The sequence below is a fragment of the Cryptomeria japonica genome, chromosome 11 (assembly GCF_030272615.1).
Source record: "Cryptomeria japonica chromosome 11, Sugi_1.0, whole genome shotgun sequence".
In the NCBI taxonomy this organism is placed as follows: domain Eukaryota; kingdom Viridiplantae; phylum Streptophyta; class Pinopsida; order Cupressales; family Cupressaceae; genus Cryptomeria; species Cryptomeria japonica.
Window position 1 is genome coordinate 611,119,182 of NC_081415.1, and position 21,592 is coordinate 611,140,773.

At 36.9% G+C, this 21,592-nt stretch overlaps 1 protein-coding gene across 3 annotated transcripts in view; it reads right to left on the minus strand.

The window, feature by feature from the left end:
* The window catches only part of LOC131046250 (uncharacterized), a 283,384-nt gene that overhangs the window by 237,464 nt on the left and 24,328 nt on the right, over positions 1–21,592 (minus strand). For all 3 annotated transcript variants that reach the window (XR_009105959.2, XM_057979935.2, XM_057979934.2), the window contains exons 2-3: positions 2,676–2,847; positions 2,279–2,496 (exon numbers count right to left, since the gene is read on the minus strand). Coding sequence is in view for 2 of the 3 variants with exons in the window: in XM_057979935.2 (XP_057835918.2) it covers positions 2,279–2,496; positions 2,676–2,847 (390 nt within the window). In the remaining variant the exon portion in view is untranslated. The remainder of the gene's footprint in view (positions 1–2,278; positions 2,497–2,675; positions 2,848–21,592) is intronic.

The window sequence follows — 21,592 nt, forward strand, 5'->3', positions numbered from 1 at the left end:
GTAAGTTTACCAAACTCCAATGCTTGTTATGCATGTACCATCATTGCGAAGCTTTCTGAAAACCCAGAAGGAATCCAAAATCAAAACTGTAAAACTCCAACATGCAAGCCAGCAAAAACGTTGAGATATCCCCCTAGAAATAGGAAACCCTATTTTTTGCTTCTGACTAGCCTACGGGTCTCCGGAATAGGCTTACGGCCAACTGAACTGATTACTGTTGAGAAGGGGACATTACAATCAACCATTCAATTAAAACAAGAAATATAGCTCATTAAGATACAACTTACCAATTAAAAATTTCCTTTCCAACATAAACTTTGGTTTAACCCCTGCAATAATGTTAATCAACATTTGAAATATAATCCATAAGGCCAATTATTTCCATAAGGGTTAGGAATCCAATAACATATAAATGCATATATAATCAATCGCATTAAAAATCAGATAGATATTTTAAGTTAAATAACATCACTCATTGTGATCTAATCTATAGTTGTATTTCCATAAATCAACCATTGTAGGGAGTTGAGAGGAAAGCACGATTGAGTGCCTAGGACCATTTGCCACAACTAAGCCCAAGGGCAACTCAACCACTTGGCCCACAAGTAGCAAGATCTCTCGTCCATCCAACTTGGGGTGGTCTACTGGGGAGCCCGTATCTACTCTCCCAATCATGGCCCCACAATAGGGTGCCTGGAACGTTCACAACAACTAAGCCCAAGGGCGTGGAGCATCATCCAACCAAGACAACTCAACCCCTTAGCCCACAAGTGGTAAGAACATCCAACATGGGGTGGCTTACTTAGAAAGGGAACCCGTATCAGCTCTCCCTATTGAGGTTCCTCTATAATCCTTATATGATTGCTTGTAGGAGACAAATAAAAGATTAAATCAAATAATATAAGAGTCTAAGCAGTACTTCCCATTACTGATCATATCTATGATACATAAGGGATTATTTAGACAGTGTACTCAATTATGTTGCGTACCAATTATCTGTTAATTCTAAGAGTTATCTTTTCTGGGTGCTATTTATATTTCTCAACGTCTGATCTTATTTTATAAGTGCAGGTAATGTGTATCTGCCTTTTGTTAATTTGATCTGCTTCTGCACCGATGCCTTTCCTCCAAATGGACTTCTTCCTTATATAGCCTTCAATTGGTGATGGAGGGTTATGCCCCTTCCCAGGGTCACAACCTTCTTAAGAGTGGTGTCTCTTTACAATTGTCCCTTTCCTTCTTCACAGACAAATTGTTGTTGTTAACTTAATGATCTTGTTGCCTTAAGTTAAATTTCTATGAATACATCAGCCTATGCATCAATGCTTATATATGTCTTTGTTTAAGGTTTGAGAATGGGGTTAGCCAGCATATGAGTCGGCCTTTATTCAACTGATTTTATCTTGCTCTTAAATAATTCATTGTTCCTTCACATACCTCTTAGCTAATTTTCCTCCTTAAATATACTATCTTGGGCAGTCAAGACATCCATATATGTCTTGTCAAAGCATGGTCGGCCAAAAGTAATTATTTAGTTTAGATCATAATGTGGATAAGGCCAATCAGCAAGGATAACATTAGTACGTCCTTCATCCTAAATAGCAATCACCTTTCGACGTGGAATACTCCTATGTTCGGTGCAAATATAAGGAAGTCGGCTAGAGTAAAACTGACTTACATATGATTTAGTCATCTATACATACTTCCCTCATATTGTTTGCAATGGAATACCTTAATTTCTGGGTGGGGCACTACACAGTAGATAGATTTATATAAAATTTTCTTATTTAGTGCAGATAAACTAACAATGTTTTATGCTATAGACTATTTGTTTGTATTGCACACTTGATAAATCTTGTAATTCCAAGTCAAAGGGGGCTTCCCCTATAAATTTGAAAAACAGTTTACCATACATGCTGTTCCAATTTGTGTCACATTGAAAGGTGTGAATTAAATTGCTAACACATTTGCATTTAAATTAGCATCCAATCCATTTCACATTATTAAGGAAACCAATTTTAGTCTTAAATGATTGGAAAACATACAAACTTATGTTTTATTTTAAAATTTTCCCATGGAAAAAGACTACAAGTATGACCATGAACACAAGCTCAAGAAATAAGAAGCACAAGTATAGAATTGAAAAGCATGCCTATTGGAAAAGCTTATGCATGTTAAAGGAAATAAAGTAAAATAAACTACTTTGAAACAATAAATGGTAAGACTACCATATTAAATTTTCTTTGAGTACCCAATGCAAGTCACTTCAGGTTCATACCTGTACACTAAGTAGGCAATTAAAATGAAAAGTTGTCGGCATTCTTCCATAAGCCTCCATATTCTGTACAATCATCAAGGCATTAGCATGATCCATAGCTTTACAATTTTCTACAATCAAGAGATCATAGAGTCTATCAGTGCCTCTTAATCCTCCTTCTGCACCCTTCAAAAACACATCATTTGCCTTCTGTAGATAACCGGCTCTAAATAGCTCCTCTGCAATCAACAAAATATCATGTTGGCAAAAGAAAACTTGAGGTCCAAGCGAACATCATTAGAGACAACAAAAATACATTATACTATGGGAACAAAATAGCATTAATGCCATCAGAAATATATTATTTTGCCTAACTAGAACCTTCATTGCATCATCAATATAGAATATTATAGTTTACCAACAAGAACAAGCCAGGTTCGACGAATATCAAACTTGAAGTTTTCCATAGAAGCAAGGATTTGTTGTCCTCTCAAATCATGACCCTTTGACCCAAAGAGTCGAACCACTGCAACAAATGTCTCTTCTAGAGGACGAATACCTAAACTTACTTCTTTTCGCAATAATTGCACCTGCATCAATCAAACTATCCTCTGAGCATCAGAGATTTTCTTCAGATTATATTGTGGTATGCATCTCCATTTTCTCAGTTATCAGCACACAAGATAAAATAAGGAAATCTGCAAACAAGAATTCTAAACAGACAATAAATTTTTAGACAACAAAAATCATCTATCCAGCTTTAAAACAATTTATTCGAATATGATACAAAGCATGAGAATAATAGATGTACTCTGAACCTGTGATTGATACAACCATTTGAGATGAAAGCTTGTGAAATCAAACATTTAGCTCAAGATGTACTATATTATGAGCAACAGAAAAATAGCAATCGGCTATAATACTGAAAGATATAAAATAAAACTAAACTGTATCAATACATAAAAGCTATGAAACAGCAGATCAAAACTTAATATTCAAAAATTTCTTGAGATGCACAATGCTACCCAACTTGGAGTGGTGTAAAAATAAAATGCAATTAGACAGCTTACCTGGTTTAGACAGTTTGCAATTTCTTTAGAGCCAGTTCACTGTGCAAGAATCTTTTCAGTGTTGCAATTAACAAAGCAAGGAATGTGCTCACAGCTTTGCAAGGATATGCTATTAAGTGGAACAAGCAATTGGATTCAAGGAAGATGAGAACAAAGGAACTATCACAACTGAATTCAATTAGAAATTCAAGCACTAGCACACTGATGTTCAAACTTATAGATAGTTGGATAGTCTAAAGCAACAAAGGGGTGAATCATTAAGGACTATATAGAAGAATGTTGAATCTAATGTAAATGTTTTACAAGCATTTTGGTGATGAATTCAAACAGAAATGCTTTGTGAATGGAATAAAGAAGACATTTGAGGAGTGCATCAATGTCTAATTATACAAGCACCCACAATCTTAAGCTCAAAGCCACAATATGGCAATACTTGCAGCTGCAAGAAAAGAACTTGTCAGGTGTGTTAATGTTATTGTAGCTATGGTCGGATTCCTTCAGGCTGACATAGATAACATAAAGGTTGAGATAATATAATTATATTATAATTAGTGTGATAATATAATTATATTATTATAATATTGTGATAATATAATTATTGATGTTATAATAATTATATTGATGATACAATTATTGTGATTGATAATCTAATAATTATATTGATGATACAATTATTGTGATTGATAATATAATAATTATTGCAAGATAATAGAACTATATTATTATGTAATAATATAATTATTAAATTAATAGGGTCACATGTGAAGTGTGGTGACCCTTGGTGAAAAGTCACCTCTCGCATATATTATGAGATATGTGATCTCATTCAGTAAGGGATAAGAACAATGGAATACAATTGCAGATTGACATACCAAGATGCTCAGGGGAGACAACTGTGAATTGTCTATGGTTGGGAGGGCAAATCATTGCCCGTGGTTAAACGTGCATTTAAAATTCAACATGGTATCAGAGCAGGTACGAAACTTGGGAAAGGCCCTGGTACACCGTGCCACTCCATACAAGACATATTTGTGTGCTGTAGAATGCACTGATTTCCTCAATAACTTATTTGCGTGCTCAAGCCAAAGTATTATATGTACATAATGCTGTGATCCCATAATACAAATCAGCAAGAAAACAATTTGCTTGATGACAACAAAGAGCGAGTGATTTAGAAGGTGACAGCAACCATAGGTGTCAATCAGCGAGCAGCAATTATATCTACAGCGATTCATTCTGATCAAGAGATTAGACAGGATGCGGAAGTCTAAAGGGTGCGATTTTGGTGCATATGAAGAGTCTTTGTGAAGTCGACTAAGACTGATTGATAAGAACCGACTCTAGCAAAAAGGTCTACTACACAGAACAGTAATGTCTAACAACATGCTGCTGAATAGCAACTACATTGTAAGGTGACGGCAACCATACTTCGTTAAGAAGACTAAAATCTTGTTTAAGAAGGAAAAGTACTTAAAGACTTGCAGCGATTAAATATTGGCACGACTTAGTGTAACAAATACGTGGAATATAATAATGATTGGTAAAGAATAATAATCCACTTGTCAAAAAGTTTGTGGAAGGTGCCATCCATAAAAAATGAAATGTGGCTAGTTATTGATTAGGAAGAAAATTAATCTAGTTGGTCAATGAGACGAGTGGGTGTGTCCACACTAATATGCAAAGGTGGCATTTCTTTAATACACAATTTGAGGTGTCAGCATCTATGGAAGCTATCCATAATATCGAAGAATGTGTGAGTCCACATGTTGCTGTTGATAAATATGATACATGTCTTAAGTGAGCAATTCCTAGAAGACTTGGAGAAAATCTGATACTTGGTATGGAAGGAAGATGATGCGGAAGCTCTTAAGTTTGAAGATGTAGCGAATAAAAAGATGAACGACACTGCATATTAAGTGTGCAGCGAATGTCACTAATTTGTTTATATTAATTATAAACAAAGATCAATGCTAAACTGTAGACAGCGATTAAAGTGGCAGTGAATATAGTTAAAGAAAACTACAAAGAACATTAATAAAAGCAACTCTAAAGAAAGATACGATTTAGTATAGAAGGATGTGATTTAAGTATCTAAAGGTGGCATGATACTCAGGTGTACGCAACAGTTGTGGATTTGGAGAATCAACAAAAATGGATGCAACGATAGGAGCTGCTTCTTCGTTGGGGTGTTATTGAGGACAGTGGAAAGTATGAGTCTTCAGTAGATCTCAACCATGTTAAAGAGATCATTAAATGGGGAACAAATTACCTTCTCAAGACATTCAATTCATCTTCTGATGTGAATCCTCAGTGGCCGGCAGGATTAAAAGATAGTCGCAGACTCATATGCCATGTGAACATCCGACGCATGGCGAGATTCCTCCAAGTTGGTGAACTAGGGGCTGAAGACAAAATGCAAACAGAATTCGCAAGCATGGTGAAATTGCAATGGGTAGCAGGATTGGAAGGAGGATGCAAAATTGAAGTCAGGGACAAAAGTCCGAGTAAGGAATCCCGCCAAGGAGCAGAATCTCAATTACCACAGTGAGAAATTAGTCATTGTATTTGGGCTTATTAACACGTCCCCTGGGACAGCTGTCCAGATTGTCAAGAATCTTGGGGTATGTGATGACTGCATATTATGTGAGCAGAATGAGCTAAAGTGTTCTGGTGTGAGGTGCAAACATAGTTTGGAAAAAAGTTCCAATGACCTGTGTTTAAAATTCCAGAACCATCATTGCTCTTGAATTTACCTTATTTTCTTAGCCGCAGCATGTATGGAGATCATATCGTCAACAGATTTACAAGAATGGCGAACTGAATATGAGTTATGAGTATGGAAGATAGCTGGAGAGGGTGCTCCTAAAATTGAAGTGTTGAGGCAGCTTGGTGTCCAGGCCATAACATTGCAGGGAATGGAGAGTTACTGCATTAGTGTTTTTGCTGAGGCACTTAAGATGGAAATGACTCTGATTATAATAGTGATGTGACTGTCAGCCAGAGCTGAAAGCTTGGCCTGATCACTCCTATCGTGTCCCTCCCACAGTGGAAGTAGACTAAGGTTCTGAGATCCATCAAATAAAAGATAAGTATTCCATGCTTGATTAATGCACATGATTTTTTATAGTTATGCTATAAATTTGAAAGTGACTCATGTATGCTTCATTTGCGTTAGATAATCTCTTTGAAATTCTTTCAAGACGGACCGAAAAATAAAGCATAAGAGATTGCACTCAAGGAAGGAAGAACTTGATAATTGCTGCTATGAGATTGAGTTGGTGGCTGGAGACATTTCTTCGAAGAGGAAGAATTAACATTCAGAAGGAGCCTGACATTTCAGCTTCAGAGGGAGCAGCTAAGAGGATGTGCTTCAGTTGACATCCGAGGATCTTGGTCATATTGGTTCAGAGGGAGTGGACCATGTCGAGATGGTTTCTCCAGTGATCAGTCAGAGGATTATGATTCATGGGATGGAGTCCCATGTATGTAGGCTGGAAGGCCTTTATGCTGACTCCTAGGTCGTAATATTCCTGAATAGATGGATACTTGGTGAGCTTGGGACTCACCAAGTGTGATGCAGACTCCAACCTTGTATTTCATAATAGGACAAAGCATGTGGAAATCCAATATCACTATATTAGAGACATAGCGCAAAGGAATGATATTCAGCTGAGATACATTAGCACTAATGAGCAGACGGCAGACATTCTCACCAAGCCTCTCTTCAGGATAAAGATTGTGTACTTTCGAGATAAGCTTGGTATGGTGAAGAATGAAGCCCTAGCTAAGATTGAGTCTCAGCATCATTGATATATATTTATATTTTATACTAATGCATTCTTCTCTTTGAGAGAGAAGTTTAAAGTGTAAACTCTTGTGAATGCATTTCTCCTTGAGAGAGACTTGAGGTGTAAGCCCTTATCTCCACCCTCTGATATGGTTCATGATGGATGTCATGTGTGTGATGCCATGACAACACCACATGAGAGAGTTTGTGGTGACTTTCTTGTTCTTGTGCGTTTACCCTCTGGATGAGCCATGGTGAATATCATTGTGAGGTGACGATCTCACAATGATGAACACTTGTGCATCTCACCATCATTGTGAGGTGACGATCGCACAATAATGGTTGATATCTCGTGAGGTGATATCTATGGATAAGCCATAATGGTGGATATCAAGCGAGGTGATGTCTATGGATAAGCCATAATGGTGGATATTACATGAGGAGATATCTATATATAAGCCATAATGGTGGATATCACGTGAGGTGATATCTATGGATAAGCCATGATGGTTGATATCACAGAGAGGTGATATCTTTCCTTTCCTCATATGAATGAAGCCATTGCGGTCAAAGATCACAATAACGGTTGATGTCACGGTGAGGTGATATCTATTCTTTCACCATTCATGGGAGTAGCCATGGTGGTTGTGTTCATTTGTATTTCCACTCATGGGTGTAGCCATGATGGATCCACCCTCTGGGAGTAGCCATGGTGGATGTCACTATGTGACTCAGATATCAAAAAGGATTCCTCCCTAGCTAAGAGAGAGTGTTGATGTTTATAGCTAAAGTCGAATTCGTGTTTGGGCCGACCTAATGAAGAAGTGCTTCTTTAAATATAAATATCGAGAAGGATTCCTCCCTAGCTAAGAGGGAGTGTTACTGTTATTGTAGCTATGGTCGGATTCCTTCAGGCTGACATAGATAACATAAAGGTTGAGATAATATAATTATATTATAATTAGTGTGATAATATAATTATATTATTAAAATATTGTGATAATATAATTATTGATATTATAATAATTATATTGATGATACAATTATTGTGATTGATAATATAATAATTATACTGATAATATAATTATTATATTATTATTGCAAGATAATAAAACTATATTATTATGTAATAATATAATTATTAAATTAATAGGGTCACATGTGAAGTGTGGTAACCCTTGGTGAAAAGTCACCTCTCGCATATATTATGAGGTATGTGATCTCATTCAATAAGGGATAAGAACAATGGAATGCAATTGCAAATTGACATACCAAGATGCTCGGGGGAGACAATTGTGAATTGTCTATGGTTGGGAAGGCAAATCATTGCCCGTGGTTAAACGAGCATTTAAAATTCAACAAGGTGATAATGAGGATCTTTCGGATTTTGAGATGCTTAAGATATCATCTAATAAGATTATAAAGGAAGATAAAAATAAATCAAAAAAGCCAAAAAAATGAAGTTGGAAATCTTACACCAAAGACCACAAAGAGGATCAATCCAATCAAAATATGTATGATTTGTATGTTAAAAGCCATGATACAATAGAATGACCATTAAACTTAAAGACAAAATCAAAAGAAGATTGGAAATGTTTGTTAACTCAGCCAACACCTACAAGCAAAGGCACAAGTATCAATGTAATCAACATTCAAACAGTTAAAGCAGCAATATTAGCAAACTTACAAGGTCATAGATTCATGAGGATAATAAAGGTAAACAACTGCAATAAGTCGAGATCTTGTAGAAGAGAATGTCTTAATTTAATTGAAATCAACCCCAAAATGTGTTGAATGTGATCTCCAAGATCATGATGACTAAGATTGTTCAAAACCAAAACCAAACACTATAGTCGATGTTGAGACCAAGAAAAAAGAAAGATATTTGTCAACCTGGACAACAACAGGAAATAAAAATAAGGAAATGAACATGACAATAGAAAAATATTGGATGAATGATGTTGCCAAGGCAGTTCAGGATTTCAAATAGCAACCTGTTGTGACCTTTTCACACATCGCCCCATTGCAAACGGGGACCCCCTCTTTCCTGCTTTCCGCATCATGTTAGTCTAGGGTTTTGGCAATCAGATGGCAAATTTTGATCTTTCAATGCTTGAGTCTCGGTTTTGAAGTGATCATACCTCTTGTTACTTTGGGAGAGATTGATTACTCTCTGTATCTGAATTTTGATTTCTGGTTATGATCTCTTTTGGGAGATTGTTGGTTTTTGGTATTTGGCATTTTTGTTTTGGCACTTTGATGGTTTTTCCATCTTGTGTTGCCATCAATGCCAAAGGGGGAGATTGTTGGTATTTTGGTTATGTTGACATGGTTTTGTCATTGATGTCAACACCTATTAACACTTATCAACTCTGGCACTTTGGAGAATCGGCAAGCAAGTGACTTATGCACAGTCACCAGTATATGGTACACCGGCAGGATATATTGTTCACCGGCACTTGGACTGACATGGAAAACACTTGGTTATGTCAAAGACATCGTTTGGACACTTTGTCTTGGAGATTTGTTCATTGGCATACTCGTGTTTGCATATTTGCTGTTACCCGCAAATAGGTCCAAAATAAGCTCCGACAGACTTATCTATTCTAGATCAACATGGCACGCTTTGGAGATGATTTTGTTGTTATTGCAAATGCATTAAGCCGACATGTTGAATTGGATATTGCATCAGTTATTGATTTACTTGTAATTGATGTCATTGTAATATCTTTTAGAACCGACCTACTAAAAATTGGTCTTAGGTTATGGTATATATGTAAGATCTTATTTGTAAGATCGATATGCGATTGGGAAAAAGAATTGTAAGAAGGTATATGCGAGAATAAGCAGAGCTATACACGCAGACATCATTTGAAGGTGAAGCAAGGTTTTTGTGAAGGCATATCAGAACTACACCAGTACTGAATCCAGCATATGAATATGTTATTTTGAGCAGTACATCATTATTGGATTTAACCATCCAATTGTAGTCAGTGTGACTCCTATTTGTGTTTGAGCAGTGAGCTCTAGGTGCTTGGCCTTTCTGCATGTGCAGACCCCATTTGTATACACATACTATCTGCAGTGGTATCATTTGATTGTGGATAAGGTTTCCCACCGTGGTTTTTCCCCTTACAGGGTTTCCACGTACAAATGTTGGTGTTATGTGTTGTGGATGTTATTGTCTTTCTGTTTCATGCATTAATCTTTACCGGTACTATAATTAACTGATAAACTGTCTACTAGCATAAAGTTTGGCTTACTGGTATTAAGCATTAAGGTTGGTTAAGTTGTTTTTGGTTTGAATTTATTTGACAACTGATTCACCCCCCCCCCCCCCTCTCAGTTGTCTCTGGGAACTAACAATTGGTATTGTTGGCAAATGCACACTCCAATGAGAAATTGTAGGTGATTGAAGGTATTGTCATTGATAGCAACCTTACAATCATGTGATACCAGCAGGCAGACACAGGCACCAGCACCGACAGACTCTACACCGGCATACAGACCACCGGCACCAAAAGATTGATCTCCAACACCATGGCCGACAGGAATTTTGTTTAAATGTATTTTGTATTTAATTGTAAAATCTTTTGTAAGCTGACTTGGCGTATTGTAATATGACTCATATATGTATGAGATCATTGTAGATCATTTAATATAGAGATAATGCAAAGTATGCAAAGAAGATAGCAGACCTAATGTGCGAATTATTGGGATAAGGGTTTATGTATATTGCAGAGCTTAAACCGATATTGAATCTAGCATAGCAGATGCTGATCTGAAGCAGTACAAGACATTGGATTAGTATAATCCATTTTGTAAGTCAGTGTGACTTCTTTGTAATTGAGCAGTGAGCTCTAGGCACTTGGCCTTCCTGCATGTGAAAGCCCCTATTGTAAGTAGTAATATTCTCTTATTGGCCAATAAGTGAATATCGTGGGTCACAAATCCCACCGAGGTTTTTCCCACACCGGGTTTCCTCGTTAAAATATTGTGTTATGGTGTGTCTCTTATGTTGTGGTTGTTATTCTTATTTACTGCATTATTTTTGGTTTACCGGTACACAGTTTTGATATACTTTTCATGTTATAAATTAAGAAAATTATTATACTGGTCAGATACTGATTCACCCCCCCCCCCCCTTCTCAGTATCTTTGGGAATCCTAACAATTGGTATTAGAGCCTGGTCCTCTATTTTCAAAAGCCTAACAGCTTGAGGAAGATCTTAACACCAGTAGAGATGGAAAATTTGAGAAAGCAATTGGAAACAGCTCTTTCAGACTATGATGCAGAAAAAGTAAAGAATATCAAACTTGAGGATGATCTGAAAGCTGCACAGGATATTATTCGAGGACTTCAAAAAAATTTCACTATAGCAAGGAATAAAAGAAGAGAAATTTGTGAAAAGATGCAGAATGATGAAGATGAAAAAGAAACTTTTAATGATCTGGTAAGCAAATTGAGACAAGAGAACAGTACAATGAAGAATGAGATGCAAGATATGACTATGAGATTTTGTAACGAAATTGAAGATAGAAAGAAGAATGAAGATGATTTGGTTAGAAGACTAAATGATGCTAGAAATGAAAACACAAGACTTAGTCATGAAAATGAAATGTTGAAGACAGATTTGACACATACACAAAATGACAGAACTGAACTCATGAGACAAAAAGGAATCTTGGAGAATGAACTAACTGCTGCAAATCAACACAAGGAGAAATTCAAGAAAAGTTCAGAAGAACTTGTTGACATGCTGATCAATCAGAAACCTAATGGTGATACAAATGGCCTTGGCTTTGAAGTTGGTGAAAGCTCCGGTACTGCAAACAATCATGATCATAGTAAACCGGTAAGACAACCTAATGCTTACAAATTCAATGGGAAATGCTTTAACTGTAACAAGTATGGTCATAGAGCAAATTAGTGTAGATCTAGAAATTATCAAAACACTGCTACACCCACCGGTCAATGTTCTAAATGCAACAAAATTGGTCATAATTCAGAAAACTACAGAATGAATGTAAGATGTTATGTTTGTGGAAGATTTGGACATCTATCTAATCAATGCAGAACACAAACCGGCATAGGATATGGGAAAGCTATTCAGAAAAACAATGTGACTTGTTATGCTTGTAACAAAATTGGACATATTGCAAAATTTTGTAGAAGCAAGACTCCACCAGCAAATAACAAAGGTCCTAGTTTGAAAGGTAAAGAAAAAGTTGAAGAGGTAAAGCAAGAATTCTCAAAACAATGGATCAGAATGTTGATGGATATACTCCTCCATCGGTAGAACAGAGTAACACTCCACCGGCAGGAGACCCTTCATCTAACTAAAGGAAAATCCTTTGGGGGTTTAGCAACAAACTGAAAAAACATGCTAACATACCCTCGGTTGATGGTGAGAAGTTAAAATTACTTCTTTACCGGCAGATGAGTTAAGTTGTGACTTAACCGGCAAGCATTAAATGTGGTAGTTGGAGAAAATAACATTATAAAGCAAGTGTTTTGGCTCCTTTTTCATTCACCAAGCATCAAATCTTCGAGAGCACGAAAATTCCCGAGCGAAGGCATCCTGAGCGAAGAAGTGAAGCAATTCATCCAAGCACTCATCCTAAAGGCAGATTGAGGTATTTATAACTATGGCTTCCTCATCCACTCCTGTATTTATTGCAAACCCTACTGTGATTGAAGTTATCAAGCGCCCTAGACCCATATTCAAGCTTGTTCCCGAAATAGCAAAGAAAGATGATACCCTAGGTGCATTTTCTCAAATTCCTAAGGGAGTAGTATATGTTGAAGACCCTATGATATACATACATTGTCATATAGAGGAATTAGGAGATGATGAAATCAAGAATATGTATTGGACTGGGATTTGTGATGAATCTGGAAATATCAAACTGGAACATAAGATAGTGGAAACCCTAGGTTTTACTGAAATCCTTAGTGTCCCGGAATTTCCCAAGGATATTATAAGGATTGTGCTAAGCAGAGTTCATGGTGAATTCTTTTGGTTGGATTCAATTCATAAGATCACCAAAGAAGCAGTAAAGGTAGTAACAGGGTTACCTTCCACCGGTAGTAGGACTGAAAGAACTAAAAAGGTCTCCAATGACACAATAATAGACCTAACCGGTGCAACATTTGACAAAAGGTCTCTAAGGGTAAATGATGTAAAGGATATCAATGTCAAATTTGTCAGTATGATTTTAGGCTACAAGGCTACACATGCAAATAGGTTAAACTCAGTATCTAGCCTATGTATTAAAAGAGCATATGGCATGGTTAACAACAATGCTAGAATAGATGTGTGTGAATGGCTCAAAGATCAATTAATAGACAATCTGAAGAAGATAAAGGGAGATAAGAAAGGAACCTTTAGATTTGGAAATTTACTTGTATGTTTAATGCTGTATATTACTAAGCAAGTACCCGGTATTGGTAGGAGAGATTTTGGTTTTGACATACCGGTAGGAAAGCAACTTTTGGATACACTAAACAACATGGGAGTTAACAGGGAGAAAAATTTAAATGAACATTTTCAAGCACTAAAAACTCGAATGAAAACTAGAACGAGACTGTCACAGGCAATTGTGGATAAATATCAAAAGGAAATATGTTTTGTAATTAAGAAAGATGAAATCTGGATGGAGGCAGTTGTCCCTAGGACTATCTGGGTAACAGAAATGGGCTATGAAACAGATGATAACATCATAGAAACTTATGCAAAAGCCCTCCTTGAAGCACCAAAGGAACCTACTGAGAAAGTCTTTGGAAATGCAGAAACAATTGAAAGTGGAATTCAGTAAAGGAAAAGGGTTAAGAAAGTTGAACAAATTGTGAAGAAAGGAACCCGACAGGCAAAAGCAATTAAGGAAGATGTTTTGAAACAAACTGGTATCAAGGAAAGTGAGCTGGAAGGACTTCAACCGAAAGCTCATCTTTCACCGGTTGGAACTTCTTCTGAGAGTGATATATCGGCGGTATTCAAAAGGGTGGAAAGGAAAAGAAAACCCTCACCGGTACCCTCACCCACACCTAGGAGAACCAGACAAAAGCAACAGGCAGTGAGGCCTCAAGCAAGGAAGTTGACTCCGAAGAAGAAAAAAGTAAAACAAGACATTGCTCCACTAGATAAGCTCCTTAGTGAAATAACAGAGGATGGAAAGTTGAAGAATATTAGCAAACTATACAATACACTTTCAGCTGATGACAAAGAGAGCATAGAAAATAGTGTAATTTTACACTTGGATATTTACAAGAAATTTTTTATGGAAATTGTTGATGAAATACCCACTAATCTTTACAGAAGACTTGAAGCTAGAAGGGTAGCTATTGTTGAGTTGGACAAGAAAATAAAAATTGAAAAATTACTTGCAGTTCACCTAGTGAGCTCACCGAAAGAAATTGATCAATTAATTAGTGAGGCCAACCGGATTGTATTCTCAACCGGTCACCGGCATGTAGCACTAATGGCAGGGAGAATGAAAGAAATTTCAGAAGAGACTGGGGACCAATGGGACATATTCTTTGTTGAAAAGGAGAAACAGGAAGAACTCAAAAGACCCAAGACTATCAGAGTATATCAAAAGGACAGGGATAAGGGGAAAGGCAAGGAAGGTGGACCTCTAAACCTTAAGATAACTGACAACTTACCGCCACCTCCTTCTGATACTCCACCAGTAGAAACAGTTGACACACAACCGGCTACTGAGAGTATGGAGACTCGTCTAGAGGATACAAATCCTGAGTCTGAAGTTTTGTATACCATGAATATTGATATGTAATGTCCCCCCTTTGAAATAGAATTTAATAATAAATAATAAAAATTAAATTAAAATATTAAAAATTAAATTATAATATAAAGAATATAATTAATTAAAATTTAATTAAGTTAATGAATGGTTAAAAGACATGGAAGGAAAAGTTGTGACTCCCTCAACAATAAGATATAAAAGGGAGAAGAGAAACTCATTTGGGAGGGGGATAACTTGGAAATCAGAAGTGCAGATCTGATTTAAATAAGAAGTGCAGGTCTGATTGTGAAAGGTTGTGTCCCTTTCAAAGGGCAGAAATAATGAAGAGTTGCACACTTTCAAAGGGTGTTAATGGTGAAAGTGTGTGTCCCTTGCCAAAGGGCATACATGATGAAGAGGTATGACCTCTCCCTCACATTGAAAGATATAAAGAAAAAAGGGGGGATAGTGCTAACAGGGATAGCCACGTTGGAAGCAAAAACTGTGGAAGGAGTAGAGCGTACCCAGTGAACGGTAAGTGGTTTGCCCTAAACTGTAGGAAATACTTCATGAATAATGTCGTGGAATTCGAATCATACCGCAAGATAAATTAAAGCAGAATAGCCGGTAAATAACAAAGATACATTCTAAATTAATATATCAGAGATGCATTTAGAATCAATGTTGCAGAGATACATTCAGAATTAGCATAATAGAGATGCACTCAGAATTGTAATGACACTTCTAGAGACAGAGATACACTCAGGATTATAATATAATAGTGATATATTAGTGATGTTAAATAACAATTACCATAAGATTGTAGAGATACACTTAGAATTAAAACGGAAGAAATAGAGATTGCTTCAGAGGCAATTTACAGAGCTAGGGATCATTGAAGCATTTCATAGCAGAATTATATTTAAGTCCCTGATAATGTCTTCGATGATTGCTCCTTTTAAAGAAGCCATAGAGACCAGAGGGCATAATTGAATGCCAAGATTTCAAGAGGAATCCAGAGAGAGATTCATAGGGAGTCTCTTAGAGACAATATATATTATATTGTAGAGGTTAACCATATGCATATGTTAGAGATAGAGAAGTTTGAGCAGGGGTGGGATCTCTGCCAAGCTTTGAGAACATTAATGATTTCACTCATTAATAGAGATCCCAAATAGAGACCTTAGGAGGACGACATCCTGGGTTGCTCCTAACTGAGAAATATTTCTCAATAGAGGGTTGGGTCAATCCAGGTAAGGTCCAACTGAGTATTGTATCTTTTTTTATAGATACAATAAATCAGTTAACATTATTTGTTAAATATGTAGAATAACGTATAACATTCTTTCTTGTATAATTGCACAAATAAATATATATGTTTAATTATCTTTCATATTGTTTGTATACTAACATTTGTTTGCAGGACTTGAACGCCAAATAATCCAATCCCCAAGTGGGAACATTACATGATACACAAGAGGTGAATATTGTGGTAGATAAAGAAACCACTGAAGATAAGAAGAAAGATGTGACTACTGAGTCACCGGCTGCAGATGTGGAAATCAATGTTAGCACAGAGACAGAGAAACCGGTAGAGGACTCTACTAAGAAACAATCAGAGAAACCGGAAATGAATAGTGCAGAGGCAAATACACACAAACCGGAAGTACATTCAGAGGCTACATCTGAGAAACCGGCAGTTGAGAGCTCAGAGAAACCATCTGAGGTACTAGAACAGAAACAGGTTGATGTACAAATTCAATTGAGACAATGCCACCGGCAAAAACTGAAAAGCCTAAACCATTGCTAATAGAAATGCATACCCAAACATATCCTCCTGAGAAAGAGGAAAGCAAGGTTATCACTACAACCGGCAGCATGAAAATTGTAAAAACAGTTGGACAGACATCTGGTACTTCTATAGCAGAATTCCGGCCTACAAATGTAACAGAGGTCTTATTGGACTCAATAAAGAAAATCGAAGAGTGTAGTGCACAAGCCTATAAGGCTATTGATGATACAATCCCCATTCTTAAATTGATAGCACGCAAGTGCATTGTGGCTAATAAAGATTCTTTAGGTCAGCTAGACACATTGTCTAAATACATCACCGGCAACATTTTGACAATTGATCAAATAAATGAGGACACAGTTAAGGAGAAAATGAATAAAGAGAAAGAGAAATTCTTTGATGAAACAATAAAGAAGTGCATGGGACACATTGGCACACTTTTACCAGCACTAAACAAAACAATAATGGAGTTTAAGGAACTCTATAGAGATACATGCAAATATTCTGACAACAGATATAGACAAGGAAATAAGTAAGGTACAAAAGGAGATTGACAATATAGCTGATAACCTCATCGGTTCATCTGAACCATTATCAGTTACAGAGCAGATGATACACAGTCTTGAAGAAAAATTTGAGAAATTTGAAAATGAGAAAGACAAAATAAAAGGGAAGGCAAAAGACATTAAATGCAAACTCAGCCCCAAATTGGAATACCTCATCTCTTTGAGTAAAGAGATCTCTGAGGCACTTGTTCAAGGACTGAAGACACCGGAGGAACAAATGCATCACCTCACCGATACTATTCAAAGGACAGAGGCTGCACTGAAAGACAGTGAAAAGTTCACTGAGAGTCTAAATTTGGTATTAGCAGAACTCTTTCAGATTGTAACCCACAGGATACAAGGATCCAGGCAAGAAACACACTCCACTGACAGCAAATGACAACCTTTGTCATTGATGTCAAAGGGGGAGTAGTGAGATGAGAAAAATGATCAGAACAGGACATCATCAGCTCAGGGGGAGCATGGATTTTTGACAACACAGAAAATTTTTTTGGACATCATTTTTTGGACACTTTTTTATTTTTCTCATGAGTGTTGCCATCGATGCCAAAGGGAGAGATTGTTGGCAAATGCACACTCCAATGAGAAATTGTAGGTGATTGAAGGTATTGTCATTGATGGCAACCTTACAATCATGTGATACCGGCAAGCAGACATAGGCACCAGCACCAAAAGATTGATCTCCGGCACCATGGCCGACATGACTTTTGTTTAAATGTATTTTGTATTTAATTGTAAAATCTTTTGTAAGCCGACTTGGCATATTGTAATATGACTCATATATGTACGAGATCATTGTAGATCATTTAATATAGAGATAATGCGAAGTATGAAAAGAAGATAGCAGACCTAATGTGCAACCTTACAATCATGTGATACCGGCAGGCAGACACAGGCACCGGCACCAGCAGACTCTACACCGGCATACAAATCACCGGCACCAAAAGATTGATCTCCGGCACCATGGCCGACAGGAATTTTGTTTAAATGTATTTTATATTTAATTGTAAAATCTTTTGTAAGCCGACTTGGCATATTGTAATATGACTCATATATGTATGAGATCATTGTAGATCATTTAATATAGAGATAATGTGAAGTATGAAAAGAAGATAGCAGACCTAATGTGCGAATTATTGGGATAAGGGTTTATGTATATTGCAGAGTTTAAACCGGTACTGAATCTAGCATAGTAGATGCAGATCTGAAGCAGTACAAGACATTGGATTAGTATAATCCATTTTGTAAGTCAGTGTGACTTCTTTGTAATTGAGCAGTGAGCTCTAGGCACTTGGCCTTCCTGCATGTGCAGGCCCCTATTGTAAGCAGTAATATTCTCTTATTGGCCAGTAAGTGAATATTGTGGGTCACAAATCCCACCGAGGTTTTTCCCACACCGGGTTTCCTCGTTAAAATATTGTGTTATGGTGTGTCTCTTATGTTGTGGTTGCTATTCTTATTTACTGCATTATTTTTGGTTTACCGGTAAACAATTTTGATATACTTTTCATGTTATAAGTTAAGAAAATTATTATACCGGTCAGATACTGATTAACCCCCCCCCCTCTCACTATCTTTGGGAATGCTAACAAGGTGCAATTAGGGTTTTAAAATTTTGAATAGGATCAATTATTTCACAAATTGTAAATGTGATCCTAAGTTTTGCCTAGGTCTAGGGGTTGCAACAGGTTTTAAATTGAGTGTAAATATGTTGCAAATTAAAGTTTTTTTTGTGCTAGAGCATCTAGGGACCCTCTGGGAGTCATTTTCTTGCTCTCACAAGGTAAATTAAGTCAGACTTGCACATTGTCCCAATGGACCCTTATTATCCCCTAGTTAAAATGTTGACAGTCCTGATGCAGAACAATAAAATTTGAAAGTTTGGGCATTTTTAGTGTGGAAATCATCACAATCCCGATGGAAAACGTTTCTCCCCATGAAATTAAAGTCATAAAATCAATTTGTCCCGATGGGAGGCGTTTTTTCCCTTAAGTTTTTTGGACTCTGTCTCGATGAAGGGTGTTTTTCCACCAAGTTCCAAGTGTCTTTGGGAAAGTCCCAATGGATCAGGATTCTCCACCACAATTGTCCCGATGGATCACATTTTTCCACCAAAGGTGAAAATGATTAAGTGTTCCAAGTTGTCCAAATGAGGTTCGAATTTCCCCAAGGATGGAAAATGAAGGATGCAAAGTTAAGTGTAGACAAAATTGCCTTGTCCCAATGAAGTGCATTTTTCCCTTGGATGAATTAATGAAGTTTTAATGTGAATTTGTTGTCCAGATGGAGTTTGAATTTCCCCTAGAGGCTATTATGATGAATTTTGACAAGTTTTGGAGTTCCGATGAGGTACATTTTTCCCCGGAACTTAATTTATGGACAAGGTTGACGGAATGAATGAAAATTTATTGTCCTAATGGGGGTCGTTTTTCCCCAAAAGTCAGATTTGTGGACAAAATGAATGAATGAATGCAATTTTGGTGCCCAAATAGGGGTCGTTTTTCCCCAAATGTGATTTTTTTAGACAAAGTAAGTGAAATGATGAGATTTTTTGTGTCCTGATGAGCCACGTTTTTCCCCAAATGCGTTATGTGATGAGTTATGATGAAATTTAATGCAAATTTTTATCCCATAAGAATCAATTTTCCCCAAGCGGCCCAAATTTAATGCAACTGAAAGATTCTAATGACAAGTGTGCTTACATTCAATTATTTTTTCCGTGTTACAATTATTTAGTGATCAGCAACAATCATTTAATGACAAATATGTGATCCCAAGGCAAACCAATTTTCCACCAGGCTTTTATAAAGCAAGTTTTTTATCCCACATTGCTTGTGTGGTGAAATATCAAGGTAAAAACACGAATAAGTATGCCCAGCCAGCATTATAATATTATTATATTGCCTCGATGTGACAGTTGGATGTGTGATTGAAAGAAGATTGAAGATCATAGCTGGGGGATTTTTGTCTAAGTGTCATTTTGACACCATTATTGAAGGAGAATTTCCAGACATGTTGCAGATTGGAGGATGCCATTGGTGACTTTGGCGATTTTTATGCTTGGCACGACCATAGCTGGGAACCATGATTTTGTGTGTGGCTGATTGCCTCACATTTTGGGGAAAATGTGGATATTTTACTTGGTGCCATTGTTGGGATTGACTGCGATTTTGTCCAAGTGTTTGCTGGGCGCTATTGTTTGAGAGTTTGGACACCATTGTTGGGTGCCATTGCTGATCCAGGACTGAGATATTGCATTTCCAGATCTGAAGTATCACTCCCAGCCATTGTTAGTGAAGGGCAATTTTGATTGGGCATCATTTTTTAAGAGCTTAAGGGTATTTTATGAGGACACCATTGCTGGTGCAGGTCTAAAACATCATTTACCAGCATTGCATTCAGACTGAAAGAACATTTCCATCCCCATAGTTGTGTCCAGGTGTGGCCATTTTTGAGTTTTGGAAGACAAAGTAATTCAAATCCAAGTGTGTGCCATGACTGAGACCCCATCCAGCCACTTATTTCAATCACTTCCGGTGTGTCTTCAGACTTTTGGAAGTCATTTTCAGACCTTGGAAGGTGTGTTCAGACTTAAGAATCAGAAAATCAGACCTATATATACCATTTTTCAAGTGTATTCAGACCTGGGGTATACTTTTTGAGCCTCAATTTCATCATTTTTAGAGTATACCAAGGTGTCCTCAGACTTAATTTTTCATGATCAGACCTTAAATAAGTCTGAAAATCAAGGTTTTAAGAGGGTTTTGGACCCCATTTTGATCAAAGTTTATATTATTTTCATAATTTATGTTACAAATTGTTAAAATTTCTGATTTTAGACCCTTGAAATGGACAAAATCATTAGAAATCAAAACTTACGAAATTCTGAAAACAAACTATTCAAGTTATTTTTCCATGATATTGACTTCTAGCTTCGTTCAGGTACCATGTCTAAGGCAGGAATAGTAGCGAGGAAGGAGCAGTTGAAGATCGTACAAGAGGGTTTCTATCTGGAATCATTGCTATCGTCCCGATGGAAGAGGATCACGGATACAAACATAGAATTCCTAGATATGAGGCAGATGCGACAAGGAAATTTTAAAGTGAAGAACCATCTTCTTTCTGCCCTTTCAGCCAATATCATGAAGAGTGGAATTTACCAAGCAGCCAGCTTTCCACCATCCAACAATGCAGTGAACTTATTGTCGTGTGTGCAAAGCACTATGATCCAAGAACCAGAATGGTCAAGTCACCCAAGGGGATAGCCCAAGATGCAATCGCATAAGTGTTTGGAATCCCCAGGAGTGCGAACATACAAGAGAGAACTAAGGATGAATACCAAGCTAAGATTTTAAAGAAGGCAGATGCATGTATG